Genomic DNA, 27,487 nt, shown 5'->3' on the forward strand with positions numbered 1-27,487 from the left:
CCAAAAAATTTGTTTAAGTTGGGTTATGAATAAAAGTTTGGGATATATGCTTTGACCAGAGATTATACCAAGAGGAATCAACGCCTACCCTACCTGCTCCACCGTCAACAATCCATCGGGAGACTCTGGCACAGACCGCATGGGTAGAAGCTGGCACAGAGAGCCTAAGAGTAAAGCAACTTCCTTCATGCTTCTCCAGCAACACACCAGCAGCATCTGAGCAGTTACGTCACATGTTTTTCCTTCTTTACCTTAAAAAAATAAAAAAACTATTGCAACACTAGACACTTGATTACTCACATCCCAAGTTTCTTAGAACAAGCTTATTCATAATTTCCCCAAGAATAATCTGTTTGAACAAACCAATCTGTCATATGCTATATTTATTCAGGAGAAAATAACTAACACTTGTTAGGCATGTGCTATGGGCCGGAATCACCCTCTATATAGCCATATTTAAGGTAAAATAAAAACAGTAGTCTTCTAAAACCAAACTCTAACTTTTGGAAATTAATGGAATCAACTCTTTCCGCCTTTCAGTCATCCATAAAATACGACTATAATAAATATACTTTACTATTTGTTTCAGTGGGGGTGGTTGCTACGTCAGTAGCATAACAGGATACGACTTTCCTTTCAAAGGAATATACAAATTATCTTTTTAAATATACTTAAATTCCATAGCCAATTAGCTATAATCTTTACTCTCTTTTTCTAGCTTTAGGAATATTTTTGTACTGACATTAAAAAAAAAAATCCAAAACAAACTATTAAATTTAAAAGGTAAGTTAACAAAATAATCTCTTGAACATAATCCCCTTTGTCTTTTAAAAGTCTGCTAAACTCAAAGGATAATGTGTCAATACATACACTTAAATACATCAAATAGGTCTGAAACATATACACTAAGAAGGGAAGAAGTAGGATTGGAGAGGAAATAAGGAAATGGGGAAAAAAATGAAATTAATTTGTTTTTAGCTTGCATTTACCTCTGAATTATTTGAAACGATTACAACAAGCATACATTTATATAATTTTTTTAAAAATAGAGAAATTTTTACAAGACAATATCCCCATCTAGTGGAGAATGTAGAATATGTTCGAAACCAATAAGATATTACTGCTTCTGATAACTTTTTATAGCATTGAAGAAAATTATAAAAGAATAACTGAGAAAACAAACAGTAAGAATTTGAATTCTGAAGTCCTGATGCAAAAGAGTAGCTCACATTTTAATAAGTCACAAATTTGTTTCCTTTAAAAGGCTGCCTGACTGTAAGGACGCTCACAGCATCAGACCATTCTGCTGGGAGAAGCGGACTGCTGCCCAAACCCAAGTTCACTGTGCGTCACTGTTCCTATATCACCTGGCTGTCAAGCGAGGTTTCAGGACTCAAAGGCTTTTTGTTGAAGCACCTTGTATCCTGGACTGGGGCACACCAATTTCTGGTAAAAGTTTTATAAACTCATTCCCCAAAATAAATCATTATAAGCTCAAAAAAGACCTTATTTTCTCCACAGTCCTGCATACATCTGCAGCCCCTGATTTACTACAGGAAAAGAGCATTTTGCACATTTTGTCCCTTAAATATTGACTCCAGTACTGATTTTACATATACCTTTGATTTCTGCAGAAGTATCAATATTCGGTACACTGTTTGATTTAGACTCCTCTAAATCAAAGCTACCACATTCTTTCAATATTTTGGCTTGACTGAAATAATCATTAGTATCTCGTGGCTGAATCTCATTCAGAATCCTGTGCAAGCGGCTTGCTGACTCTAAGGGAGAAAGACAAGATTACATAAAACCCCAGTTCCATATCAGATGCAGGTATCCCTTAAGGGTCGTTTGCCCTCAAAAATTTTGTAGCTTTTAATTCTTGATGATTAACACTATAAGAAGGGACTCCAGGGTGGATAATATAAAAATTATTTATATAAAGTCTTCATGATACTTGAATGTACTTTGAAAATAAAGCGAATATTTTAAGTAGGGTGAAGACTGGACCAAAAAACACAACAGAAACTGTCCACAGACAAAAGCTGCCATCTGACGTGGCTTTTCTTAGTGTTGTCTAAGAATCTTAAACACAGCACTCAAACAGATGAAGGAAGAGCAATATACTTCAATGAATTTTCTTTAAACAGGTAAGAAACCCCATCACCTACAAAAACGATCTTTTCGAGCCCAGGAATATCATAAAAACTGACCTTGAGATGCATATGCAATATACTGCTTTCTAAGTAAGATTTACAGTCCTACTATTATATTTAACTTCATTTTTATTTTGTAAGCACTCACTGGACTAGGGAATGTAAACTCCATGAATGCAAGACTTTGTTCACTGTTGAGTTGCTAATGCCTAGAACAGAAACTGCCTCATAGAGGTTTAGTAACATGGGCTGAAGGAATTTATGGATGACTAGGTAATAAAGGGCTAGCCAGGCTCAGATGTTTTTTAGGAAAATAACAACAGGTAACAGGAAACCAATTAACAAATCAAAAGAATGAGTATTTACTGTATACCTATTACACACACTCAAAATATTTTAAGTTTTATAGGAAATACAAAGACCCAAACTGCTCTTGTAGTGATTCAGCCAACATCTTATGTTCACTCGTGGCTTCCGTGAAATTTTGCCCAAAACAAATTTTGATGGCCATGAAAAAAAAGCACTGGCCCCAAAACAAACCACAGAAAGACTAAGAAAAAACAGAGGGATAACCAGAATAAAATTTTAAGAGTCCTACTCATTCATTTTTGTGGCATTCAGGGGTGACTTTTACCAAAAAATTCAGAATGCACAGTAGATAACATGGGAAAGATACAAGAAAAATGGAGACAATCAGAGGAAAAAAGAAAATGCAAAATTAAGGAAAAGTCAGTGAACTATAGACAGTTTTTAAGTTGAAGATATTTAAAAACTTTAATAACAAACAGAATTTTGGCATACTTTGAAGGCCCTACCCATAACTGGTGACAAACATTCCAAATTTCTCATCCAAAATATATTGGTACTTGCCTGATCCAAATATTAGCTCTCAGACTGGATGGTCTTTATTCCTATGCACTGCTTAAGTAGGAAAACTAAACCAAAAAGTTTTAGTATTTAGTCTATCAGCCAAAATAAATCTTTATCTTATTAGTATCATAAACTGGGGCTTCACTGGTAAAGAACGCGCCTGACAATGCAAGAGATGCAAGAGATGTGGGATCAATCCCTGGATGGTGAAGATACCCTGACAAAGGAAATGGCAACCCACTCCAGTATTCTTGCCTGGGAAATCCCACGGACAGAGGCGCCTGGCAGGCTATAGTCCATGGGGTCGCAAAGAGTCGTACACGACCGAGCACACACGCACACATCATAAACCATCACCAACCTACCAGCTCATTTTCAGTAAAGAACAAAACATAACATTTTCTATGCAAGCACACAACTCTAGGTTCATTATCAGTGCAAAGTATTATATAATTCAGTGTGTGTTTATGATATACTCAGTGTATTTTTAATATAAGCCTCTCATCTGTGTTCCAAAATGCACTCACCAACTTTATTTCAACATGAAATACAAATCTACTTCATGATTTTCTAAGTGTTCAAAAAAACACTTTGTTAGTATATATCCTTAACAGTCAACCACTTCTGGCCTGTTGTAGTATGGGTCCAGTAATCCCCTCCCTTATCCAGGTTTCAGTTATCCTTGGTCAACATGATCTGAAAATATTATATGGAAAATGTCAAAAATAAAGAAATCACAAGTTTGAAATTGCATGCCATCCTGAATAGAATGATGAAATCTCATGCTGGCCCTCTCCATTCCACCTAGGATCCTCAACCATCAACATCATCTGCAAGCTGACATCCAACCATCAACATTTCCAGGGCTTGATGATCCAGGAACACTGATACAGGTAATCCTCTTGTAATGTATCACCAGGTGGTCAATCGTGATAGAAGGAAAGTTATGACCAACCCAGATAGCATATTCAAAAGCGGAGACATTACTTTGCCAACAAAGGTCCATCTAGTCAAGGCTATGGTTTTTCCTGTGGTCATGTATGGATGTGAGAGTTGGACTGTGAAGAAGGCTGAGCGCCGAACCGAGCTGATGCTTTTGAACTGTGGTGTTGGAGAAGACTCTTGAGAGTCCCTTGGACTGCAAGGAGATCCAACCAGTCCATTCTAAAGGAGATCAGCCCTGGGTGTTCACTGGAAGGACTGATGCTAAAGCTGAAACTCCAATACTTTGGCCACCTCATGCGAAGAGTTGACTCATTGGAAAAGACTCTGATGCTGGGAGGGATTGGGGGCAGGAGGAGAAGGGGACGACAGAGGATGAGATGGCATCACCGACTTGATGGACATGAGTCTGAGTGACCTCCAGGAGCTGGTGATGGACAGGGAGGCCTGGCATGCTGCGATTCATGGGGTCGCAAAGAGTTGGACACAACTGAGCGACTGAACTGAACAAACAGTGAGTCACAATGCATATGCCATTCATCTCACTTCACCTCATCACACAGGCATTCTATCATCTCACATTATCATAAGAAGAAGGGGTGAGCTCAGTACAGTAAGATATTTTGAGAGAAAGAGAGACCACGTCCACCTAACTTTTACTGCAGTATACTGCTATAATTGTTTTATATTATTATTGGTTTGGGGTTTCCCTGGTGGCTCAGGTGGTAAAGAATCTGCCTGCAATGCAGGAGACCTGGGTTCAATCCCTGAGTCGGGAAGATCCCGAAGGGAAAGGAATGACAACTCACTCCAGTATTCTTTCTGGGAAATGCCATGGTCAGCAGAGCCTAGCGGCCTACAGTTCATGGGGTTGCAAAGAGTTGGACACAACTGAGTGACTAATGCTTACTATTACTGGTTATCACTGTTAACCTCTTACTGTGCCTAATTTGTAAGTTAAATTTTAAATTTTATAAGTGTGTATGTTTAGGAAAAAACATGTTATCATAAGTATGGGTACTATCTGCATTGTCAGGCATCCACTGGGGGTCTTCGAACATCTACCCCTTAGATAAGAGGGGATTGCTGCATACATATGCCACTAGGACATTGCAGGCATTGAATTTAGTTCCTATACTTGCAGCAATTGTTTATTCATTATGACAACTATTCATTGGATATCTACTTCTACCAGGCACTGTGCCAAGTGCAAGGGAGGAAATCACAGACAAAACTCCCAGTTAAACTGCAACAACTCCAACGAAGGAGAAATCTATGGGAAGGGGAGAGTGCTAAGAGACAAGACTGGCAAGGCAGCAGGAACGAAATTATTATAGAACCTAGCCACTAACATGTTTTAAATAAAAAGGAAGGGGGATGGGTAGAGCACAAGGGTTAAGTAAAGATAATGTGTAACATGATAAATGATATGACTAGAAAAGATTACTTTGGATGTAGTAAAAAGGAAATGGAAGGAGATGAGAGTAGATGTGGGGAAACAAGAGAGGATAAAAGCCTGCAGTAAGGTAAGAAGATGCAGATAAAAGAAGAAGAGATGTAACAGATATTTAAGGGGCACCACTGAAAGAACGTGGAGATAGGCTAGATACAAGGAGTAAAGGGGAGATGTCGGGCAGCCCTAGCTCCTGACTTGCACAAACAGGTCTCTGGTAGAACAGTTTGCAAAGATAAAAGAGGCGAGGGAAAGAAAGATGAAATTTCATGAGTTCTAGTCTGGACATTCTGAGCGTCTCTTCCAATTTTTTTTTTCATTTAAATGGCCTTTGTGTCCAGTGGTCTTTGCCTATCCCAGATAGAAATATCACCAGTCATAATAATAATGTCTTTGTCCCCCATTTAACCTATCTCTCTGAAGAAATGAGTAAGGGAAAAAACACAGTCATTCTAGCTTTTTCTGTTTACTGACCTGCATCAGTGTCATTGGGGATGAGGCCTTCTGGGGAGGAGCTCTGAATGACTGGAGACACCACGGCCGAGACCCTATAGGAGGTCACAAGGAGCTTCTCCACCACGGGTCTCCACTCACTCACCAACTGCAGGCTGCTGCAACAAGGATGTTAGAGGAATTTATACGAAAAGCCAAAACCACATTTTCAGGATGGAAACAGACAAAAGGGATCAAAGGAATTTGGGTTTCAAAATCATTCCATCTATGAAATATGTAAGACATAAAAGTATATGTATATATGTTTTCATTTTTAATTATCTTTAAGGCAATCTGTTCCTTTCCCAAGACACATTCCAACAGGAGTTTAAAGCTCAGAAGTGAGTATTCAGGAGACGACAGGGGGATATACTTACTTCAGAGGCAGCTTTTGCAAAGCTCCTGTTATACAGTGGACCCGCCCATACATTGGAAATGACGCTGCTGCCTGAAGCAGAGAATTTTCAGCCCGAGATACTTCTTCCTCAAGATTTTCCAACAAGCATTTGATAACTAAAAAATGCAAAACAAAACAAAACCCACCAAAATAACACCAGTTTAAAAACACATTTACAAATCTGTGCACAGCAGAACAGTTCCCACAAAGACATTCAACTCAACTGAATTTTATACTAGAGGTTTCTGAATGAAAAAAGAGATTATCCAAGCTTATCCAGCCTGTTCTCCATTTCCAGTTAAGGCAGAACCGTGTCTCTGCCCTGACTTCCTGGATCCATTTACAGCATTCATTCTGGATCATTCCTCCTAGGCATCCTCTATCTGGGTTAGCAAATCCCAGGCCCATATGCCATGTGCTACTTGGACAGATTTTTTAAAATAACGGCTTTATTGAGCTATGACTCACACACCATACAATTTATACATTCAAAGTGTACAAGTCATTGGTTTTTAGGATATTCACAGCTATGTGCAAAAACCACCACCACAGTGAGTTTTGGAACATTTTAATCTACCCCCCTCAGAAAAGCTTTACCCACTGCCAGACACTCCCTTCCCTGTGCCTCTCACCTCCCTCAGCCCTAGGCCATCACTTGCCTGTTTTCTGCCTATTCTGGACACAACCATATAAATCTAATCATACAATATGTGGCTTCTTTCAAAGTTCATCCATGTTATAGCATGTATATTTCATTACTTTAAACAGCTAATAACAGTCCATTGTATGGATAAACCACATTTTATTTATCCATTTATCGGATGATAGACATGTGAGTTGTTTCCACTTTTTGGCTATTATGAATCATGCTGCTATGAACATTCACACACAATTTTTGTCCGGACACAGTTTTCACTTTTCTTCACTAAATGCCCATAATGGACTGAATGTCTGTGTCTCCTTGCCATTGCCCCAAATTCATGCTGAAACCCTCACCTTCATTGCAATGGTATTCAGAGGTAGCATCTTTAGGAAGTAATCAGGTTTAGCTAAGGTCATGACAGTGGGACCCCCATGATAGGATTAGTGTCCTTATAACAGGAGGAGGAGAGACCACAGCTTGCTCTCTCCTGCATGAGAGAACAGACTGAGAAGACTGCTTTCTACAAATCAGGAAGAGGGTTCTCATCAGGAACCAAATCATTTGACCCCGTAATCTTGATCTTCCCAGCCGTCAGAACTGTGAGAAATAAATGCCTGTTGTTTAAGTTATCCACTCATGGTATCTTGTTAAAGCAGCCTGAGCTGACTAAGACAATGTCCAAGAGAGGAACTGTGGAGTCATATGGAAATTCTATGTTTACCCTTTCGAGAAACCAGACATCTTTTTCCAAAGGGGCCAGACCATTTTACATTCCCATCAACAGTCTGTAGGAGAGATCCATTTTTTTCTGAATCCTCATCAACACTAGTTATCACCTATTTTTTTTTCAATTATAGTCATCTTACTGAGTGTGCAGTACTTCCTCATTGTGATTTTGATTTGCATGTTCCTAACAGCTAAAGGGAGAAGGCAATGGCACCCCACTCCAGTACTCTTGCCTGGAAAATCCCATGGACAGAGGAGCCTGGTGGGCTGCAGTCCATGGGGTCGCTAAGAGTCGGACACAACTGAGCGACTTCACTTTCACTTTTTCAGTTTCATGCATTGGAGAAGGAAATGGCAACCCACTCCAGTATTCTTGCCTGGAGTATTCCAGGAATGGGGGAGCCCGGTGGGCTGCCGTCTATGGGGTCGCACAGAGTCCGACATGACTGGAGCGACTTAGCAGCAGCAGCAACAGCTAAAGATGCTAAGCATCTTTTCATCCACTTATTGTTTATATTCATGTTTTTTGGAGGAATATCTATTCAGATTCTTTGTCTGTTTTTTAATTTGCTTATATCCTTGTATTAGTGAGTTGTAAAGTTCCTTATATATTCTAGATACAAGGCCCTTAACAAATAAAATTATTTGCAAATATTTTTCCCACTCTACAGGTTGTCTTCTCACTTTCTTGTTGGCATCCTTGACACACAAAAGTTTCAAATTTGTGTGTCAAAGTTTCAAAGTCCAATTTATCTACTTTACTCAAGATCACAAAGATTTACACCTAGGTTTTATTCTAAGAGTTTTATTGTTTAACTCTCGCATGTAGCTCTTTAATCCATTTTAAGTTAATTTTTGTATATAGTATAAGGTACTGGGTCAAATTTTGTTCCTCTGCATGTGGACATCCAGTTATCTAGCAGAGTGGATGTCTCCCCTCACCATTCAGGACAGGGTTATATTTTAAGTTTCAGAATTGTGTATAACCAGTAAATTATTCATATTTAGAAAATTTAAAGAATTCCCAAAAATCATTTGGGGAAAGACAAACAACCCCACATAAAACTGAACGAATGGCATGAAAATGCATTTCATAGCAGGGGTGGAAGTGAATGGCTTATAAACATGTAAAAAGATGCCCAATTACATTAGTAATCAGGAAAATGCGAGATGAAACCACATGAGACACCATTTGATATTCTGCAAATTTTTTAAATCTGACAATAGCAAGTTATAGTGATGCACTACAATTCTCATAATTTATTGGTGGGTGGGAGTGTAAATTGAAAATCTACTTGACATCACCTAGTAAAGTTGAAGATGCATATATTTTATGACTAGGCTATTCTACTTTTCTGTTTATCATAAACTCTTAGACATATGCATTAGAAGTTATATCTAATAACATAATAAGAATAACAAGCATGTTCACATTGGCATTACTTATATAGAAAAAAGAAGTTCATCAATAGGAGAATGAATTAATACCCTGTAGTAAATTTGTATAATACATATAGGACTATTTATATAATATTCATAATCATGTATTAATAAAAGAAAATAATATATCATATAATAATATATAAATAGGTAGTAAAATTGGTAAAAAGCAAGACAAAAGATTAATATTAAACATAGGGCAATAATTACATGGTGGGAGGAGGGAACTAGGATTAGCAAGAGGCTTCAACGCTATGGGTCGTGCTACTACACTTCTTAAGCTAGGTGTTATCACCTAGCTTGTGATATCACAAGCTTGGGACACCTTGTGAAATTTTTATACTATTATTATTTAGATTCTATATATATGTATTCTATATATATACTTTTTATGTTTGAAATATTTTATGAAATTTTAAAATGTCTTGGATTTAAAAGCCTCAACATGAAGCATGAACTCCCCAGTTCACCCCAGTTGCAGACCTCGTCTTATCATCTTATCATCTTATCAGGGTCTCCTCTGGAACCCAGCCCTGAAACAATTAGAGTTGGGCACATGTCACCTTCCATGGCAATGTCATCTCTCTGTGCCAAGCTCTATGGCTACATCTCTACCAGAACTATCTATGGCTTCTAATTTTCTCCCATTATTAGTTCTCTTTTTCATGGCTTTTTCCACCATTTTAGAACACTGTTCACCTTTCTTTCTAGATCTGACCTTTGTTTTACTTAATAAAATTCCTGTCTGTCTTTATTTATAGTACAATTCCAAAATGAAGACTCAATAGGATAAAATTAAGTATACGAACCTCCAAAAAATATTTGTTTAAAATCATTAGGTCTAAAGATCTAAAACAACTCAGATCCTAGGTTTTGGAACTGGCTCTATGGAAAGAGCAAAAGGGAAGAGTGTGTTAGCCAGTTAAAATATAAACCCCAACAGACAGAGGAACTTTGCTCTACATAAAATTAACAAAGATGAACTGGCTATGTGAAGTGAGTCACTTAGTCACGTCCGACTCTTTGCAGCTCCATAGACTATACAGTCCATGGAATTTTCCAGGCCAGAATACTGGAGTGGGTAGCTTTTCCCTTCTCCAGGGGATCTTCCCAACCCAGGGATCAAACCCAGGTCTCCCACATTGCAGGCGGATTCTTTACCAACTGAGCCATAAGGGAAGCCTGATCTGGCTATAGTCATAGTAAAATTTCTGCAGAGAAGAAAGTACATTTTTGGTAAACAAAGCAAAGTCTTATTTAAATAAAAGCTCTAGTAATGTACATTTTCATATGTACTTATTTAACATGAATCCTCTGTTTAGAAATAATATAGTTGAATAAACTATTTATGTGCAAAGGAGAAATCCATGATATACTTATATGCTGGTAAACTACTAAGCTGGTAAACTCTTAAGTAAAAGAAAAAACCACAGAGTAAGTGTTTAACCATTAGATATCCTAACCATATGAACAGTGAGAGAGTAAGATACTGGTTTTGATAAGGAAAAGCAAAAGGTCATTTCCTCAATACGAACCTATTAATGTGTTACTTTCTTCCACAGCAGCAGACTTATCTCCATCTCCACATGCAACCTGCTGAGTTTTTAAGCAAGCAGACAGCGATGACGGCAAAGCATTCTGCCAGATTAAGAAGTTCAGTAGGTAGGAAGCTGTTACACAGTCATACGGTTTGGTGCTGGTACTAAGCTCCAGAGCTGCTTGGAATAAGCCTTGCAGTTTCACTGAACCCTAGGATAAAGCAGAGACTCAGTCATTGTCGCTGAAACATTTCTTTTTTCCTTTGAAGGAAAAACACATATTTAAAGACAGAGCTTGCCACACAACTGTAACTCAATATGAACGCTAATTCCCTGAAGACAGTCTGACGTTTTTATTAATTAAATGATTATTAATCACTTCTAGAGATCTTCCCTGGTGGCTCAGATGGTAAAGTGTCTGCCTACAATGCAGGAGACCTGGGTTCAATCCCTGAGTCGGGAAGACCTCCTGGAGAAGGAAATGGCAACCCACTCCAGTATTCTTGCCTGGAAAATCCAATGGATGGAGAAGCCTGGTAGGCTACAGTCCCTGGGGTCACAAAGAGTCGGACACAACTGAGCAACTTCACTTTAATCAGTTCTAGTGATGAAAGTCTTGAAAGAAATTTCAGTTGGGAAATTCAAAAAGAAAAACCTTTTTCTTCAGCAAAAGTATACTTTTTCTTGTAGAAATTCTGCTATGACCATAACCAGATCATCATCATTATTTCTGTATAGCCCAAAGTTCTTTTACATGGCAAGAAAGGTTTATTTTACTGGGCATCAACCTCCTACCCTTCTCCCCAGCTGATTCCTATAGAGCTAGTTCAATGGAGAAAAATACACATACACATGAAGGCTGAGTGGCAAAGAATTGATATTTTTTAATTGTGGTGCTAGAGAAGACTCTTGAGAATCCCTTGGGCTGCAGGGACATCAAACCAGTCAATCCTAAAGAAAATCAACCTTGAATATTTATTGGAAGGACTGATGCTGAGCTGAAGCTCCAATACTTTGAACACCTGATAGGAAGAGCCAACTCACTGGAAAAAAACCCTGACGCTGGGAAAGACTGAGGGCAGGGCAGGGTGGAGTGTGGGTGACAAAGGATAAGATGTTTGGATGGCATCACCAACTCAATGGACATGAGTTTAAGCAAACTCTGGGAGACAGGGAAAGACAGGAAAGCTTGGCAGGCTGCAGTTCATGGGGTTGCAAAGAGTCAGATACGACTTAGCAACTGAACAACAACAATGAAAATACAAACTCATCAGGCTGTTCCTGGCAAAGCTCCACATATATGTGTGAAAAGCAAAGTGATAAGATCAACCTCAGAAACTCTGCATCAGCTCCCACAGTTGTATCTCATCTAAATATCCACTCACACAGCCTGTCCTCAAGAAGACAGAACAAAGGGCAGTTCACTGTAATAATGCATGGAAGGGCACGGGGCTGAGGACAGAGACATGGATCCTAGTCCCAGCTCCCTGTTAACAAGTTGTCTGTTTCACCACTCAGGGTTTTGTTGCTCAATAATATTCAATCTACTAAAATTATCTCATAACTGTTTAATATAAGGGGAAAAAATCATTATAAATGTAATTTTGAATTTGATCATAGATATATCAATATTTAATAATGTCTTCAAATATCAGGTAATAGATTCAAATATAGCTTACTTTTACTTAAATTCTTTGCTGTTTCATGCTTAATTTTTTATGACCTAAAAAACTGAAAGACACTGGTCAGAAGCTCAAATCTAAATAAACATTAGAAAGAAATCAATCAAGCATCTAAATCATTTTTTGTAACTGACAATAAGTCCCTAAACTGCCTAACTAGCCAATTAGTAAGAAACAAAATCGGAGAAGGCAATGGCAAGCCACTCCAGTACTCTTGCCTGGAAAATCCCATGCATGGAGGAGCCTGGTGGGCTACAGTCCATGGGGTCACTACGAGTCGGTCGCGACTGAGAGATTTCACTTTCACTTTTCACTTTCACGCAATGGAGAAGGAAATGGCAACCCACTCCAGTGCTCTTGCCTGGAGAATCCCAGGGACGGCAGAGCCTGGTGGGCTGCTGTCTGTGGGGTCGCACAGAGTCGGACACGACTGAAGCAACTTAGCAGCAGCAGCAGCAAGAAACAAAATAAATAGCCTTTGGAATTTAAAACAGCACCTTTGTTCTTTCATTTCAGGACAGTCAAAACACAACAAAAAGACCTTGGATATGTAGCTCCAAAAGAAAGAAGTGCAAGAGACTAGGTGAGTAGTAAAGTCATATATTTGAAAGATATGCCATCAAAATACAAATATACAGGTCCTTAGAGAGATTAGGCCAGCATTCAAACAATGTTTTCAAGTTAACTATATTAAAAAGTTAATTACATACTATATAGGTTCTACTCAAAGACTTTCAAAGCATAATGCATAATTAATATTTTAAAGTCTCAAATGCCTATTCTTAGGACCAGTTTACTAATACACAAGCCAGACCAAATATATAACCACCAGAATCCTAGAGCAAGCCGTATGTCCTAAGTTTCCTGAATTCTATAGTTTGTGTCTCTATACCATGCACATGTTTATCAAAATAGTTACACTGTTCATGTTAGAACCAGGTATTTCACATAGGTACAATATATATACCTTTCCCCACTCCAGATACTCTCAAAATAGTCAAGACTGAGGCATAGTTATACATATGATACAAAGCTACAGTGTGATGAAAGGTAAGAGGCAAGGGTTGGTAGAAGGAGATAGAGAAAGAGAAAGCATCTTCTTTAAAAACTCATAAAATACAAAAATGAGCAGCCTAAGCATTGAAGAAGCTTCTGTTCATCAAGGCCCCTGAAAAACTGCCAGGACAGGCAGACACTACAGAGAAACTCTCAATTTGAAGCCAAATCAGAAGAGATGTCTGAGGTTTTGCAATGTCCTCCAGAAGCAGTGGAAACCCCCTGGGCTCTCTGACACGAGCTCCTACAGAATCCCACTGCATCTACAAGAGCCTAATAGCTGGAGCCCAGACGATTGCTCAGCTGCTACCCCTGAAGGCTCCCGTGGCCTCTATAGAGCTCCCCAGGAGCCACAGTAAAGCTCTAGAGCCAGGCACCCCACCGCTACTGGTGACTTCACTGCCCAAGATTAGGTCCCAAAGGAAGAGTCAAATACCTGGGCTATGGGTCCCCCTGAAGACCCATTCCCAAGCTGTGCCTTCATTCCTGAGCCCATCTTTGATTTTCACCCCGAGATAGGACGAGCAAGGCATGAGGAAAAGCGTGGGGGCTGGGGTAGAACGCCCAGGGAGAGAACTGTTGTTAACCTCAAGTACTCTGAGTTTCAGTCTCAGTTTAGCTATTGCTTATTGGAACATCAGAAACATGTTCTCTACCTCACTTACAGGCACGTCCCAGTCCACGAAGCAGAGAGATTATCTCAAAAAAAAATCAAGTTACTGTAAATGATGTGTTTTGATCGAATATTAACAGGTCCAGGGGAACTGGGGAGACCACAGTTTACTGAAATCTATCGATACTCTTGTAAACAACAAAACCTACTGCTTCCTACACTTCCCTTTTTATCAAAACAAGTTTTTAAAAAAGCAAAGCTCACTGATTTGGATTTTCTTTCTCTTACAACATTTCCTCCAGCCCCACTACCCATCCCTACCTTCGCCATCCCACCACCTGCAGCTGGAGAGGTAGTAAAGATAACTGAAACAGAAGATGCAAGAAGGCAGAAGCAAAGAACCTGGACAATCCACAGACGGCTTTATCTGCTGCTAAGACAGAAAGTTTTCATGCATACATCACATTTACACTTACAGAAGCAAAGTCAAAATACCTGAAATTGTACAAATGTTTTTGGTAACTTCATTAGAAGATCAAATGCTAAAATTTTCACTTCTTCAAAAGTGCCAGTTAAACATTCCATTAGTGTTTGGAAACGACCAACATCAATATCATGACTCAGCTGATACACTGTTTGGACTCTACCTAAAAATTAAAAAAAAAAATTTTTTTAAGTGAACAGTAAGAAAAGGAAATCAACATTTTAAAGTTATTTAGCCAAATTAACAGAAAATTAGTATAAAAAGAACTCACTTGCACTTCACTCACAATAGCATAAGAAATATTTCTAGTAATTTACAAAAATGATAAAATAATAAGTATTACAATTCTACAAACAGAGAAGACATATTTTTTAAATAACCATTTTTAAAAATTGAAGAATAGTTCATTTACAACGTTCTGCTAGTTTCAGGTGTGCACCAAAGTGATTGTTACCTACATACTTGTTTTAGATTCTTTTCCATTATAGGTTATTAAAAGATATGTGCTACACAGAAGGTCCTTGTTGGTTATCTATTTGATATATAATAGTGTGTATATGTTAATCCCAAACCCTAGTAATTTACCTCCCCTCTCCCCACCCCATAAGCCCCTTTGGTAACCATAAGTTTGTTTTCTATGTCTATGAGTCTGTTTTGTAAATAAATTCATTTGTATCATTTTTTAAGAATTCCACATATAAGTCATATCATACATTTGTCTTTCTCTGCCTGACTTCACTTAATATGATAACGTCTAGGTCCATCCATGCTGCTGCAAATGACATTCTTTCTGATGGCTGAGTAGTATTCCACTGTGTGTGTATGTGTGTGTGTGTGAGTGTGTGTATGTATACACATCATTGAATTCATTCGTTGATGGGCATTTGGGCTGTTTCCATATCTTACTACTGTAAACAGTGCTGCTGTGAACACGCATGTATCTTTTTTAATTAAAGTTTTCATCTTTTCAGATATATGCCCAGGAATGGGATTGCAGGATCATATGGTAACTCTGTTTTTAGTTTTTTAAGGAACTTCTTACTGTTCTCTGGGCTTCCCTGGCAGCTCAGCAGTAAAGAATCTGCATGCAAAAAGTTAAAGTCGCTCAGTTGTGTCTGACTCTTTGCAACCCCATGGAGTAAACATGCCTAGAATTCTCTAGGCCAGAATACTGGAATGGGTAGCCTTTCCCTCTCCAGGGGATCTTCCCAACCCAGGGATCGAACCCAGGTCTCCCATATTGCAGGCAGAGTCTTTACCAACTGAGCCACAAAAGAAGCCCAAGAATACTGGAGTGGGTAGCCTATCCCTTCTCCAGGGGAGCTTCCCAACCAAGGAATTGAACCGGGGTCTCCTGCACTGCAGGTGAATTCTTTACCAACTAAGCTATGAGGGAAGCCGTGCAATGCAGGTGACCCTGGTTTAATCCCTGGATCGGGAACTCCTCTAGAGGAGGGCATGGCAACCCACTCCAGTATTCTTGCCTGGACAACACCATGGACAGAGGAGCCTGGCGGGCTACAGTCTATGGAATCACAAAGAGTTGGACAAGACTGAAGCAACTAAGCAGCAGCAACAGCATACTGTTCTCCATGGTGGCTGCACCAAGTCACATTCCCACCAACAATATAGGAGGATTCCTTTTTTCCATACTCTCTCCAGCATTCATTATTTGTAGACTTTTTCAATGATGGACATTCTGACTGGTGAAAGGTGATACTTCATTGTAGGTTTTGGTTTTTTTGGCTGCACCACATGCCATGAGCCTGTGGAATCTTAATTCCCCAACCAGGGATCAAACCCAGGCCTGCTGCAATGGAAGCAGAGAGTCCTAACCACTGGACAGCCAGGGAATTCCCACTCATTGTAGTTCTGATTCGTGTTTCTCTAGTAATTAGCGTTACTGAGCAACTTTTCATGTCAGATGGCCATCTGTATGTCTCCTTTGAAGAAACGTCTATCTAAGTCTTCTGTCCATTTTTTTTAATTGAGTATTTTTTTTATATTAAGAGTATGAGCAAAAGATAAAAAATAAAGTATGAGCTGTTTGTACATCTTGAAAATTAATCCTTTGTCTGTAGCATTATTTGCAGATCTTTTCTCCCAGTCTAAAGGCTATCTTTTCATTTTGTTTATGATTTCCTTTGCTTTGCAAAAGTTTTCAAGTTTAATTAGGTCCCATTTGTTTATTTGTTTTTATTTCCATTACCCAGGAGATGGAGCCATAAAATACTGCTGCAATTTATGTCAAAGAGTGTTCTGCCTCTGTTTGCCTCTAAGAGTTTTATAATATCCAGTCTTACATTTAGGTCTTTTATCCAATTTGAATTGATTTTTGTATATGGCATTAGAGAATGTTCTAGTTTTATATGTTTACATGTAGCTGTCCCAATTTTCCCAGCACCACGTATTAAAGAGAATGTCTTTTCTCCAACATATATTCTTGCTTCCTCTTTTGTAAATTAACTGACTGTAAGTGCATGGGTTTACTTCTTTTTATTCTGCTCCATTGATATATATGTCTATTTTTTTGACAGTACCACATTGTTTTAATGACTAACTTTGTAGTAGTCTGATGTCAGGGAGTGTTATTCTTCCTCAAGATTGCTTTGGCTATTGGGGGTCTTACATGTTTTCATTCAAATTTGAAAATTTTTGTTCCAGTGCTGTGAAAAATGCCATTGGTAATTTGAAAGGGATTGCATTAAATCTGTAGGGTAATATGGTCATTCCAACAATATTGATTCTTCCAATCCAAGAACATGGTATATCTTTCCATTAGTTTGTAACATCTTCAGTTTCTTTCATTGTGTCTTATACAGTTTTCAGAGTATAGGTCTTTGGCTTACTTAGGTAGGTTTATTCCCAGGTATTTCACTCCTTTTGATGCAATGATATACAGGACTGTTTCTGTAATTTCTCTTTCTGATATTTCATTATTAGTGTATAGAAATGCAACAGATTTCTCTACATTAATTTTGTACCCAGCGGGTTTACCAAATTCATTAATGAGTTCTAGTAGTTTTCAGGTAGCATCTTTAGGATTTTCTATGTATAACATCATGTCATCTGCAAATAGTGACAGTCTTAGTTCTTTTCCTATTTGGATTCTTTTTACGTCTTTTTCTTTTTCTGACTGCCATGGCTAGGATTTCCAAAACTATGTTGAATAAAAGTGGTGAGAGTGGGCATCCTCCTCTTGTTTCTGATCTCAGAGGAAATGCTTTATGCATTTCACCACTGAGTATGATGTTAGCTGTGCATCTGTCATATGTGGCCTGTATTATGTTGAGACCTGTTCCCTCTCTGCCTACTTTCTGAAGTGTTTTTATTGAAAGTTTTATCATAAAAACAAAAGGGGGAGAAAAGACCTACAAAAACAAATCCAAAACAATTAATAAAATGACAAAACAAACAGACATACTGATAATTACCTTCATCTAAATGCTTCAACCAAAAGACATAAACTGGCAGAATGGATACAAAAACAGAACCCATATATATGCTGCCCAGAAGAGACTCGTACAGATCCAGAGACACATAAAGACTGAAAATGAGGGGACAGAAAAAGGTATTCCATGCAAATGGAAATCAAAAGAAAGACTGAGCAGCAATATTAGCACCAGACAAATAGACTTTAAAATATAGACTGTTATAAGAGACAAAGAATGACACTATATAATGATCAAAGGGTCAATTCAAGAAGGATATTTAACAATTATAAATATATGCTGCTGCTGCTGCTAAGTCACTTTAGTCGTGTCCAACTCTGTGCGACCCCATAGATAGCAGCCCACCAGGCTCCATCGTCCCTGGGATTCTCCAGGCAAGAACACTGGAGTGGGTTGCCATTTCCTTCTCCAATGCATGAAAGTGAAAAGTGAAAGTGAAGTCTCTCAGTCGTGTCCGACTCTTAGCGACCCCATGGACTGCAGCCTACCAGGCTCCTCCATCCATGGGATTTTCCAGGCAAGAGTACTGGAGTGGGGTGCCATTGCCTTCTCCGTATAAATATATATGCACCCAATATAGGAGCACCTTGTTATATAAGGCAAATGTTAACACAGAAGGAGAAACTGACAGTAACAACAATGGAAGACTTTAACATCCCACTTACATCAACAGCAGACCATCCAGACAGAAAATCAGTAAGGAAACACAGCCCTTAAATGATACATTAGACCAGATGTTCTTAACTGTTATTTAAAGAGCATTCTATCTAAAAGAAGCAGAATACACATTTTTTTCAAGTGTACATGGAACATTCTCCAGGATAAATCATATGCTGGACCATAAAGCAAGCCTCAGTAAATTTAAGAAAACTGAAATTGTATCAAGCATCTTTTCTGACCATAATATTATGAGGCTAGAAATCAACTATTAGAAAAAACCTGCAAAATTCAAACACATGGAGGCTAAACAATATGATTCTAAACGACCAATGGCTCACTCAGGAAATCAAAGAGGAAATCAAAAAAGTACCCAGGGACAAATAAAAGGAAATAAATATTTTTTAAAATTTGTTTAAACCTATTTTATTCTCTTTCAAAAAGTTATATATTATATAAAAGATAACTAAGTTATTTTTCAACTAACCAAGTACAAACAATTTAAGAATCCATCTTTTTAAAAAACACTTCAAGCCTTCTTATCCTAGAATCCAAAGTCCTACCATGCTTTAGGTGAACAGACACAGAATAATCAATATAATGACATATCTTAATAGCATTCCTGGGCATCAACAATAAAGAAAGAATCTTTTTGCCATTCAGGTAAAAAGTTCAATTCATCTACAAAGTGAGAAAAAAATCAGGCTGGCTTCATTCTTTGCCACAGGCATGTGTAGTGACAGAAGATAGTGGAGCAATGCTAACCAAATCCTAAGGGAAAAGAGGAGTAATGAAAATCTGCATATCAAAATCCTATTCCAGTATCAAGTATCAGTTCAGTTCAGTTCAGCCGCTCAGTTGTGTCCGACTCTTTGCGACCCCATGAATCGCAGCACTCCAGGCCTCCCTGTCCATCACCAACTCCCGGAGTTCACCCAAACTCATGTGCATCAAGTTGGTGATGCCATCCAGCCATCTCATCCTCTGTCGTCCCCTTCTCCTCCTGCCCCCACTCCCTCCCAGCATCAGGATCTTTTCCAACGAGTCAACTCTTCACATGAGATGGCCAAAGCACTGGAGTTTCAGCTTCAACATCAGTCCTTCCAATGAACACCCAGGACTGATCTCCTTTAGGATGGACTGGTTGGATCTCTCTGCAGTCCAAGGGACTCTCAAGAGTCTTCTCCAAGACCACAGTTCAAAAGCATCAATTCTTCAGTGCTCAGCTTTCTTCACAGTCCAACTCTTACATCCATACATGACCACTGGAAAAACAGCCTTGACTAGATGGACCTTTGTTGGCAAAGTAATGTCTCTGCTTTTCAATATGCTATCTAGGTTGGTCATAACTTTCCTTCCAAGGAGTAAGCATCTTTTAATTTCATGGCTGCAATCACCATCTGTGGTGATTTTGGAGCCCCCAAAAATAAAGTCTGACACTGTTTTCACTGTTTCCCCATCTATTTCCCATGAAGTGATGGGACCAGATGCCATGGTCTTTGTTTTCTGAATGTTGAGCTTTAAGCCAACTTTTTCACTCTCCTCTTTCACTTTCATCAAGAGGCTTTTGAGTTCCTCTTCACTTTCTGCCATAAGGGTGGTTTCATCTGCATATCTGAGGTTATTGATATTTCTCCTGGCAATCTTGATTCCAGCAGCAATCTAAATATTTTTGAAGGTACAAGAAATCAAGAACTAATTTTCCTAAAAACTCTTCTCAAAGAAAAGATGAATTCTGGCCAACCAGGAAATAAGAAGAAAAACTACCACTAAAGAATGATCATGGTCACCAAATCCATTTAATTTTAAGATTAAGATTAAACCTGTGGGAAGATTTCATGGTATGATGTGAAGAGCATGTAACAAATTGAAGTGAAGTGAAATGAAAGTTGCTCGGTTGTGTCTCCAGGCCAGAATACTGGAGTAGGTAGCCTTTCCCTTCTCCAGGGGATCTTCCCAACCCAGGGACTGAACCCAGGCCTCGTGCATTGCAGGCGGATTCTTTACCAGCTGAACCACAAGGGAAGCCCAGGGGTTAATTTAACAAATTAATCCCTCAAAATAATTGAAAATATTTCTAGGCTTAATTAGAAGAATGCTCAATGTTGCTCAATAGAAATCAGCATGTGAGTTTATTTAATCTTAACTCACAACTTAGTCCAACCCTGTGAAATTCATAGGTCAAGCAAGTGAAGCTGTTGTCACTTCAATCACACCTCTGCTCAAATCTGCCTCTTCTTTCCCAATTTAGACATCTCATTTCTTTTTTTTTTTTTTTTTTTTGCCTAATTCCTCTGGCTAAAACTTCTGGTAAAATGTTGAATAGCGGCAGTGAAAAGGGGCATCTGTGTCTTCTTCCTGAACTTAGGGGAGGAGCTTTTGGTCTTTCACCATTGAAAACAGTGTTAGCTATGGGGTTTCCTTAATGTCCTTTATCATGCCAAGGAAGTTCTCTTCTATTCCTAGTTTGCTGAGTGTTTATCTAAAAGGGTGTGCAATTTTGTCAATACTTTTTCTGCACTGAGATTATCGTGAGTTTTTTATTTTTCTTTGTTCTAATGTGGTATATTACATTTACTGTCTCACATTGAGAAACACCTTTGCATTTCAGGGATAAATTCCACTTACATAATCATAGTATATAATATTTTTAATATGCTGTTAGATTTGGTTTTCCAGCATTTTCTTTAGACTTTTTGCATGTATATTCGTAAAAGATGCTGTAGTTTTCTTGTGGTATCACTGGTACCAGAGGATACTGGCTTCATAGAATGAGTTAGGAAACTATTTCCCTCCTCTCCAATTTTTTTAAAGTTTGAGAAGGAATGGCATTAATTCTTCTTTAAATGTTTAGTAGAATACACCAATGAAGCCAGTCCTCCACTTTTAAGAAGCTTTTGACTCCATCTCTATTTTTTACATGTCTGTACAAACTGTCTACTTTTTGAGTTACCAATTTGTATGTTTCTAGAAACTTGTCTATTTCATATAGGTTATCTAATTTATTAGAAGTACAAGATAACTGTTTGCAACATTGTCTTATAATCTTCTTTATTTCTATAAGGTCATAGAAATGCCTCTACTTTTATTTCTGATTTTAGTGGTTTACATCTTTTTTTACTCTTAGTAAAATTAAAACTTTGTCAATTTTGTTGATCTTTATTAAAAAGACCAACTTTTGGTTTCATTGATTCTGTATTGTTTTTCTATTCTCTATTTCATTTATCTCTGTTCTAATCTTTATTATCTCCATCCTTCTGTAGATGAGAGTTAAGTATGCTCTTCTTTTTCTAATACCATGTGGTATAAAGTTAATTGATTTGAGATCTTTTTTTCTTTCTTAATGTAGGTATTTATAGTTTATAAATCTCCCAATTACCACTGCTTTTGCTTCATCCTGTTAGTTTTGGTAAGTTATATTTTTTCTTCCTCTCAGAGTATTTCTAATTGCCCTCATGATTTCTTTGATTCATTGATTGTTTAACAGCTCTGCTCAAACTGGAAGCCTTCTCTGATACCACTGTATGAAATGAGTATTACTCCCAACCTCCAGATACTCTCTATTTCCCCGCCCTTCTCTTCTTGAAACATTTTTTTCCTACTACTTATCTCCATCTGAAGTTCTATGTATTATTCACTGAATTACTGTCTGTCTACCTTCACTAAAGTCAAAAGTCAAAAATGGGAAGAACTCTGCTTTGTACACTGCATATCCTTGGCACTAAATAAATATTTGTTGAACAAACCCTCTTAATCTAATTGTGAATCCAATTTTTCACCATGAATACAGTGACATTTTATTCCAAATGAGAAGGGTGCATGTGACTTATTCTTCTTGAACCAGGACACACTTGAGGAAAGGCAAAAACCATTTTAACTAATCTCAAATCATAATCTTTCTATAAAATGATACAAAAACCTACATTAATATTTTTGAGATAAAGATGAAGAATGAATTTACATTTCCCTTCCTGTATTTTTTAGTCATGCTTCTTTTCTTTCTTTTTTGAAAATATTTATTTATTGGGTTATGTTGGATCTTTGTTGCAGTATGCAGGCTTAGTTGCCCTTGGATGTGTGGGATCTTAGTTCCCCAACTGGGGATCAAACCCTTGTCCTTTACATGGGAAGGTGAACTCTTAACCCCTGGACCAGCAGGAAAGCCCGCAGTCATGTTTCTTTAGCCTCCTTTACAGTTAGTGGGTACAGTATGGTTTGCTCTACTGGCATTACCTCTCAGCTGTTTAACACCATGACTGTGCTATCAGTCACTGTCTAACTATATGTGACTCATTCATTACGAAGATGACACAGGTTTTTCACTTTCAAAGTACATTTGAACATGTTAAACTATTCTCTTAATTGAAAAATTAGCAGTATAATTCAGCCTTAGATATTTCCCATATACCTAGGTATAACTCTACATACAGTAGATGTACAGAAAACTTTTTGGTGAATGGATAATCAATCATTCTCAGGTAAAACTTCATTTCTAAATTCAGTTGTAGCACCACTGAAATTCCATAAACTAATGGGTACTCCTGAATTTATTTACTGTGGATGTCATAACAAATCACCATGACCTTGGTGGCTTAAAGCCACAGAAATCTATTTTCTCACAGTTCTGGGAGCCAGAAGTCTAAAATCAAGGTGTCTGCAGGGCCATGATCACTCTCAAGGATCTAAGGGAGAATTTATTCCTTGTCTCTTCCAGTTTCTGGTGGCTGCCCGCATTCCCCAGCTTACAGCCCCAGCACTCCCATCTCTACCTCCACTGTCACAATGACTCCTTTTCTTTTTGTCACATTCCCCTCTGCCTCTCTCTTACAATACCACTTGCAATGGCATTAAAGCCCATCCAGATAATCCAAGATTATCTCAATTTAAGATCTTTAATCGTATCTACAAAAATCCCTTTTCTAAGTAAGGTTCACATTCTCATGAATTCTGAGGATTTGGTGTGGGTCTCTTTTGGAGGTCTCCAGGGAACTCCTGACTCCAAGGAACATTAATTGACAGGAGCTCATCAAACGCCTCCATACCGACACTGAAACCAAGCACCACACAAGGGCCAACAAGTTCCAGGGCAAGACATACCAAGCAAACTCTCCAGCAACAAAGGAACACAGCCCTGAGCTTCAAGATACAGGCTGCCCAAAGTCACCCCAAAACCATAGACATCTCATAACTCATTACTGGACATTTCATTACACTCCAGAGAGAAGAAATACAGCTCCATCCACCAGAACATCGACACAAGCTTCCCTAACCAGGAAACCTTGACAAGCCACCTGTACAAACCCACACACAGCAAGGAAACGCCACAATAAAGAGAACTCCACAAACTGCCAGAATACAGGAAGGACACCCCAAACTCAGCAATTTAAACAAGATGAAGAGACAGAGGAATAGCCAGCAGATAAAGGAACAGGATAAATGCCCACCAAACCAAACAAAAGAGGAAGAGATAGGGAATCTACCTGATAAAGAATTCCGAATAATGATAGTGAAATTGATCCAAAATCTTGAAATTAAAATGGAATCACAGATAAATAGCCTGGAGGCAAGGATTGAGAAGATGCAAGAAAGGTTTAACAAGGACTTAGAAGAAATAAAAAAGAGTCAATATATAATGAATAATGCAATAAGTGAAATTAAAAACACTCTGGAGGCAACAAATAGTAGAATAACAGAGGCAGAAGATAGGATTAGTGAATTAGAAGATAGAATGGTAGAAATAAATGAATCAGAGAGGATAAAAGAAAAACGAATTAAAAGAAATGAGGACAATCTCAGAGACCTCCAGGACAATATTAAACGCTACAACATTCGAATCATAGGGGTCCCAGAAGAAGAAGACAAAAAGAAAGACCGTGAGAAAATACTTGAGGAGATAATAGTTGAAAACTTCCCTAAAATGGGGAAGGAAATAATCACCCAAGTCCAAGAAACCCAGAGAGTCCCAAACAGGATAAACCCAAGGCAAAGCACCCCAAGACACATATTAATCAAATTAACAAAGATCAAACACAAAGAACAAATATTAAAAGCAGCAAGGGAAAAACAACAAATAACACACAAGGGAATACCCATAAGGATAACAGCTGATCTTTCAATAGAAACTCTTCAAGCCAGGAGGGAATGGCAAGACATACTTAAAATGATGAAAGAAAATAACCTACAGCCCAGATTATTGTACCCAGCATGGAGGTCATTTTTCGGTTTACTACACTTAGCTTAATCAAGAGATCAAATTTATTACCATGAATAATGGGACAAACCAACATCATGCATCTCCTGTTATCATGCCTTGAGAAACACACTACATCACCTATGCATTTTCCTGCCAAAAATGCACAACCTGAATCAAGTCATAAGAAAACAATAAAACAGCCCAAACCGAAATACATTCTTCCAAAATGTTAATGTCATGAAATAAGAACATTTCCAAACTGAAACAGCACAACAATGAATTGCACTGTGTGATTTTGGATCAGTTCCTGGATTGTGGGGGAAAAAAATTTTCTATAAAAAGCCACTTATTAGGACTACTGGTACAATCTGAATAAGAACTGTATACTAGATAACAGCATCATATCAACATTAATTCTGGAATTTGATCATTGTGTTATAGTTAGAAAATTTAAAGAACAGTGAGGTAAAGCAAATTTGACAAAATAGCAACCTATGAATCTAAGTAGAGAGTACATCGGAGAAGGCAATGGCACCCCACTCCAGTACTCTTGCCTGGAAAATCCCATGGACGGAGGAGCCTGGAAGGCTGCAGTCCATGGGGTGGTTGAGGGTCAGACATGACTGGGCGACTTCACTTTCACTTTTCACTTTCATGCACTGGAGAAGGAAATGGCAACCCACTCCAGTGTTCTTGCCTGAAGAATCCCAGGGACAGCGGAGCCTGGCGGGCTGCGGTCTATGGGGTCGCGCAGAGTTGGACACGACTGAAGTGACTTAGCAGCAGCAGCAGAGAGTACATGGCTGAACTATTCTTGAAACTTTGCTGTTAATTTCAACTTTTTTAAAACAAAAACTTGAAAGAAATGGGTTTTCTTCAAATGAAGCAAGCTATATTAACAGCAAATAACTGTCTCCCTGCCAAATAATTATACTTTACCTAAAAATTTAAACAGAAAAAAAAATCCATCTATAGTGTCTGGTCCTTTGGCCATTCCCTCCAAAAGAGCAAGACATTTTCCTGTTTGTCTACAGTCAAGGAAGACTGAGCACAAACAAGAAATCATCATTAAAACACATATACATTCATTTATGGGGATAATAAGAATCATTTCTTGTCAAAATGAAAATGAAACAACTCGAAGAGGGAAGTTAAATATTCATCTTCTTGAGTACTTCACAGTAGGAGAAACAAAAGGTACGATTAAATCAGAATGCGTGGAAATGATATCCTTATATTGACTTTTCGAAATCAGATTGAGATTAATGAAACAGATAGCATATAAGGGGAACCACATTTTAACCACAGAGACTCACTGAGGAATGTTATACATAAAAGAAACTATTATTATTTTAATTGCTTAAACTTAAGAGAACAGATTGGGCACTATCCTAAAACAGCAACACATAAATTAGTGGGATGACGTTAGCAATTCTTCTCATAATAAGCATGATCCATGAAAACTGCAGTTTCAGGTCTGCAAATATCAATCACTAAAAAGTTTCTCTCCCATATGCCCTTTACTGGCAAACTGAATTATCTCCAAATAAGAATTATATAATGAGACTTGTTGTTTAGTTGCTAAGTCGTGTCTGACTCTTTGCGACCCCGTGGACTGTACCCCACCAGGCTCCTCTGTCCATGGGATTTCCCAGGCAAGAATATTGGAGCAGGTTCCTTTTCCAGGGGATCTTTGCAACCCAGGGATCAAATCTGCATCTCCTGCATTGGCAAGCAGATTCTTTACCACTGAGCCACCAGGGAAGCCATTTAACAAGACTAACACCTCCCATAAGAATCTAAACAAAAGACAATAAACCTGAAACTTCAAGTAAAGCAAAATGTTGACAAAGTATACTTTGCAAGAAAACACTTTCCCCAAACATGACTGAACACTTACCTTCTGGCACAGGAAAAACTTCAGCTATTGAGCCTAAAATGGTTAAAGCTGAAAATCTAGTTGGGTAGGAAGAGCCAGGAAACAATGCTTCAAAAAGACTATTGCAAATGGATGACATGAAGTTCTAAAAAAAAAAAAAAAATTTACAGTAAACATAATTGTGCTAACTCACAATAGGTGGGGAAACAGTGGCTGACTTTATTTTTGGGGAGCTCCAAAATCACTGCAGATGTGACTGCAGCCATGAAATTAAAAGACGTTTACTCCTTGGAAGGAAAGTTATGACCAACCTAGACAGCATTTTAAAAAGCAGAGACATTACTTTGCCAACAAAGGTCCGTCTAGTCAAGGCTATGGTTTTTCCTGTGGTCATGTATGGATGTGAGAGTTGGACTATAAAGAAAGCTGAGCACTGAAGAATTGATGCTTTTGAACTGTGGTGTTGGAGAAGACTCTTGAGAGTCCCTTGGACTGCAAGGAGATCCAACCAGTCCATCCTAAAGGAGATCAGTCCTGGGTGTTCATTGGTGGGACTGATGTTGAAGCTGAAACTCTAATACTTTGGCCACCTGATGTGAAGAACTGACTCATTTGAAAAGACCCTGATGCTGGGAAAGATTGAAGGCAGGAGAAGAAGGAGACGACAGAGGATGAGACAGTTGGATGGCATCACCGACTCAATGGACATGAGTTTGGGTAAACTCCGGGAGTTGGTGATGGACAGGGAGGCCTGGCGTGCTGCGGTTCATGGGGTGGCAAAGAGTCTGACATGACTGAGCGACCGAACTGACCT

At 38.4% G+C, this 27,487-nt stretch overlaps 1 protein-coding gene across 10 annotated transcripts in view; it reads right to left on the reverse strand.

Annotated features, from left to right (window-relative positions):
* THADA (THADA armadillo repeat containing) overlaps positions 1 to 27,487 on the reverse strand; it is a 332,984-nt gene that overhangs the window by 279,759 nt on the left and 25,738 nt on the right. For 8 of the 10 annotated variants that reach the window (XM_025260934.3, XM_044925858.2, XM_044925860.2 and 5 more), the window contains 7 exons: positions 26,695 to 26,818; positions 14,504 to 14,655; positions 10,655 to 10,868; positions 6,291 to 6,426; positions 5,896 to 6,032; positions 1,620 to 1,781; positions 94 to 251 (listed from right to left, as the gene is read on the reverse strand). In XM_025260934.3, coding sequence (XP_025116719.2) covers positions 94 to 251; positions 1,620 to 1,781; positions 5,896 to 6,032; positions 6,291 to 6,426; positions 10,655 to 10,868; positions 14,504 to 14,655; positions 26,695 to 26,818 — 1,083 coding nt within the window. The remainder of the gene's footprint in view (positions 1 to 93; positions 252 to 1,619; positions 1,782 to 5,895; positions 6,033 to 6,290; positions 6,427 to 10,654; positions 10,869 to 14,503; positions 14,656 to 26,694; positions 26,819 to 27,487) is intronic. The other 2 variants (XM_025260937.3, XM_044925857.2) reach the window with 1 other exon arrangement.

The sequence above is a fragment of the Bubalus bubalis genome, chromosome 12, assembly GCF_019923935.1.
Source record: "Bubalus bubalis isolate 160015118507 breed Murrah chromosome 12, NDDB_SH_1, whole genome shotgun sequence".
NCBI classification, from domain to species: Eukaryota; Metazoa; Chordata; class Mammalia; order Artiodactyla; family Bovidae; genus Bubalus; species Bubalus bubalis.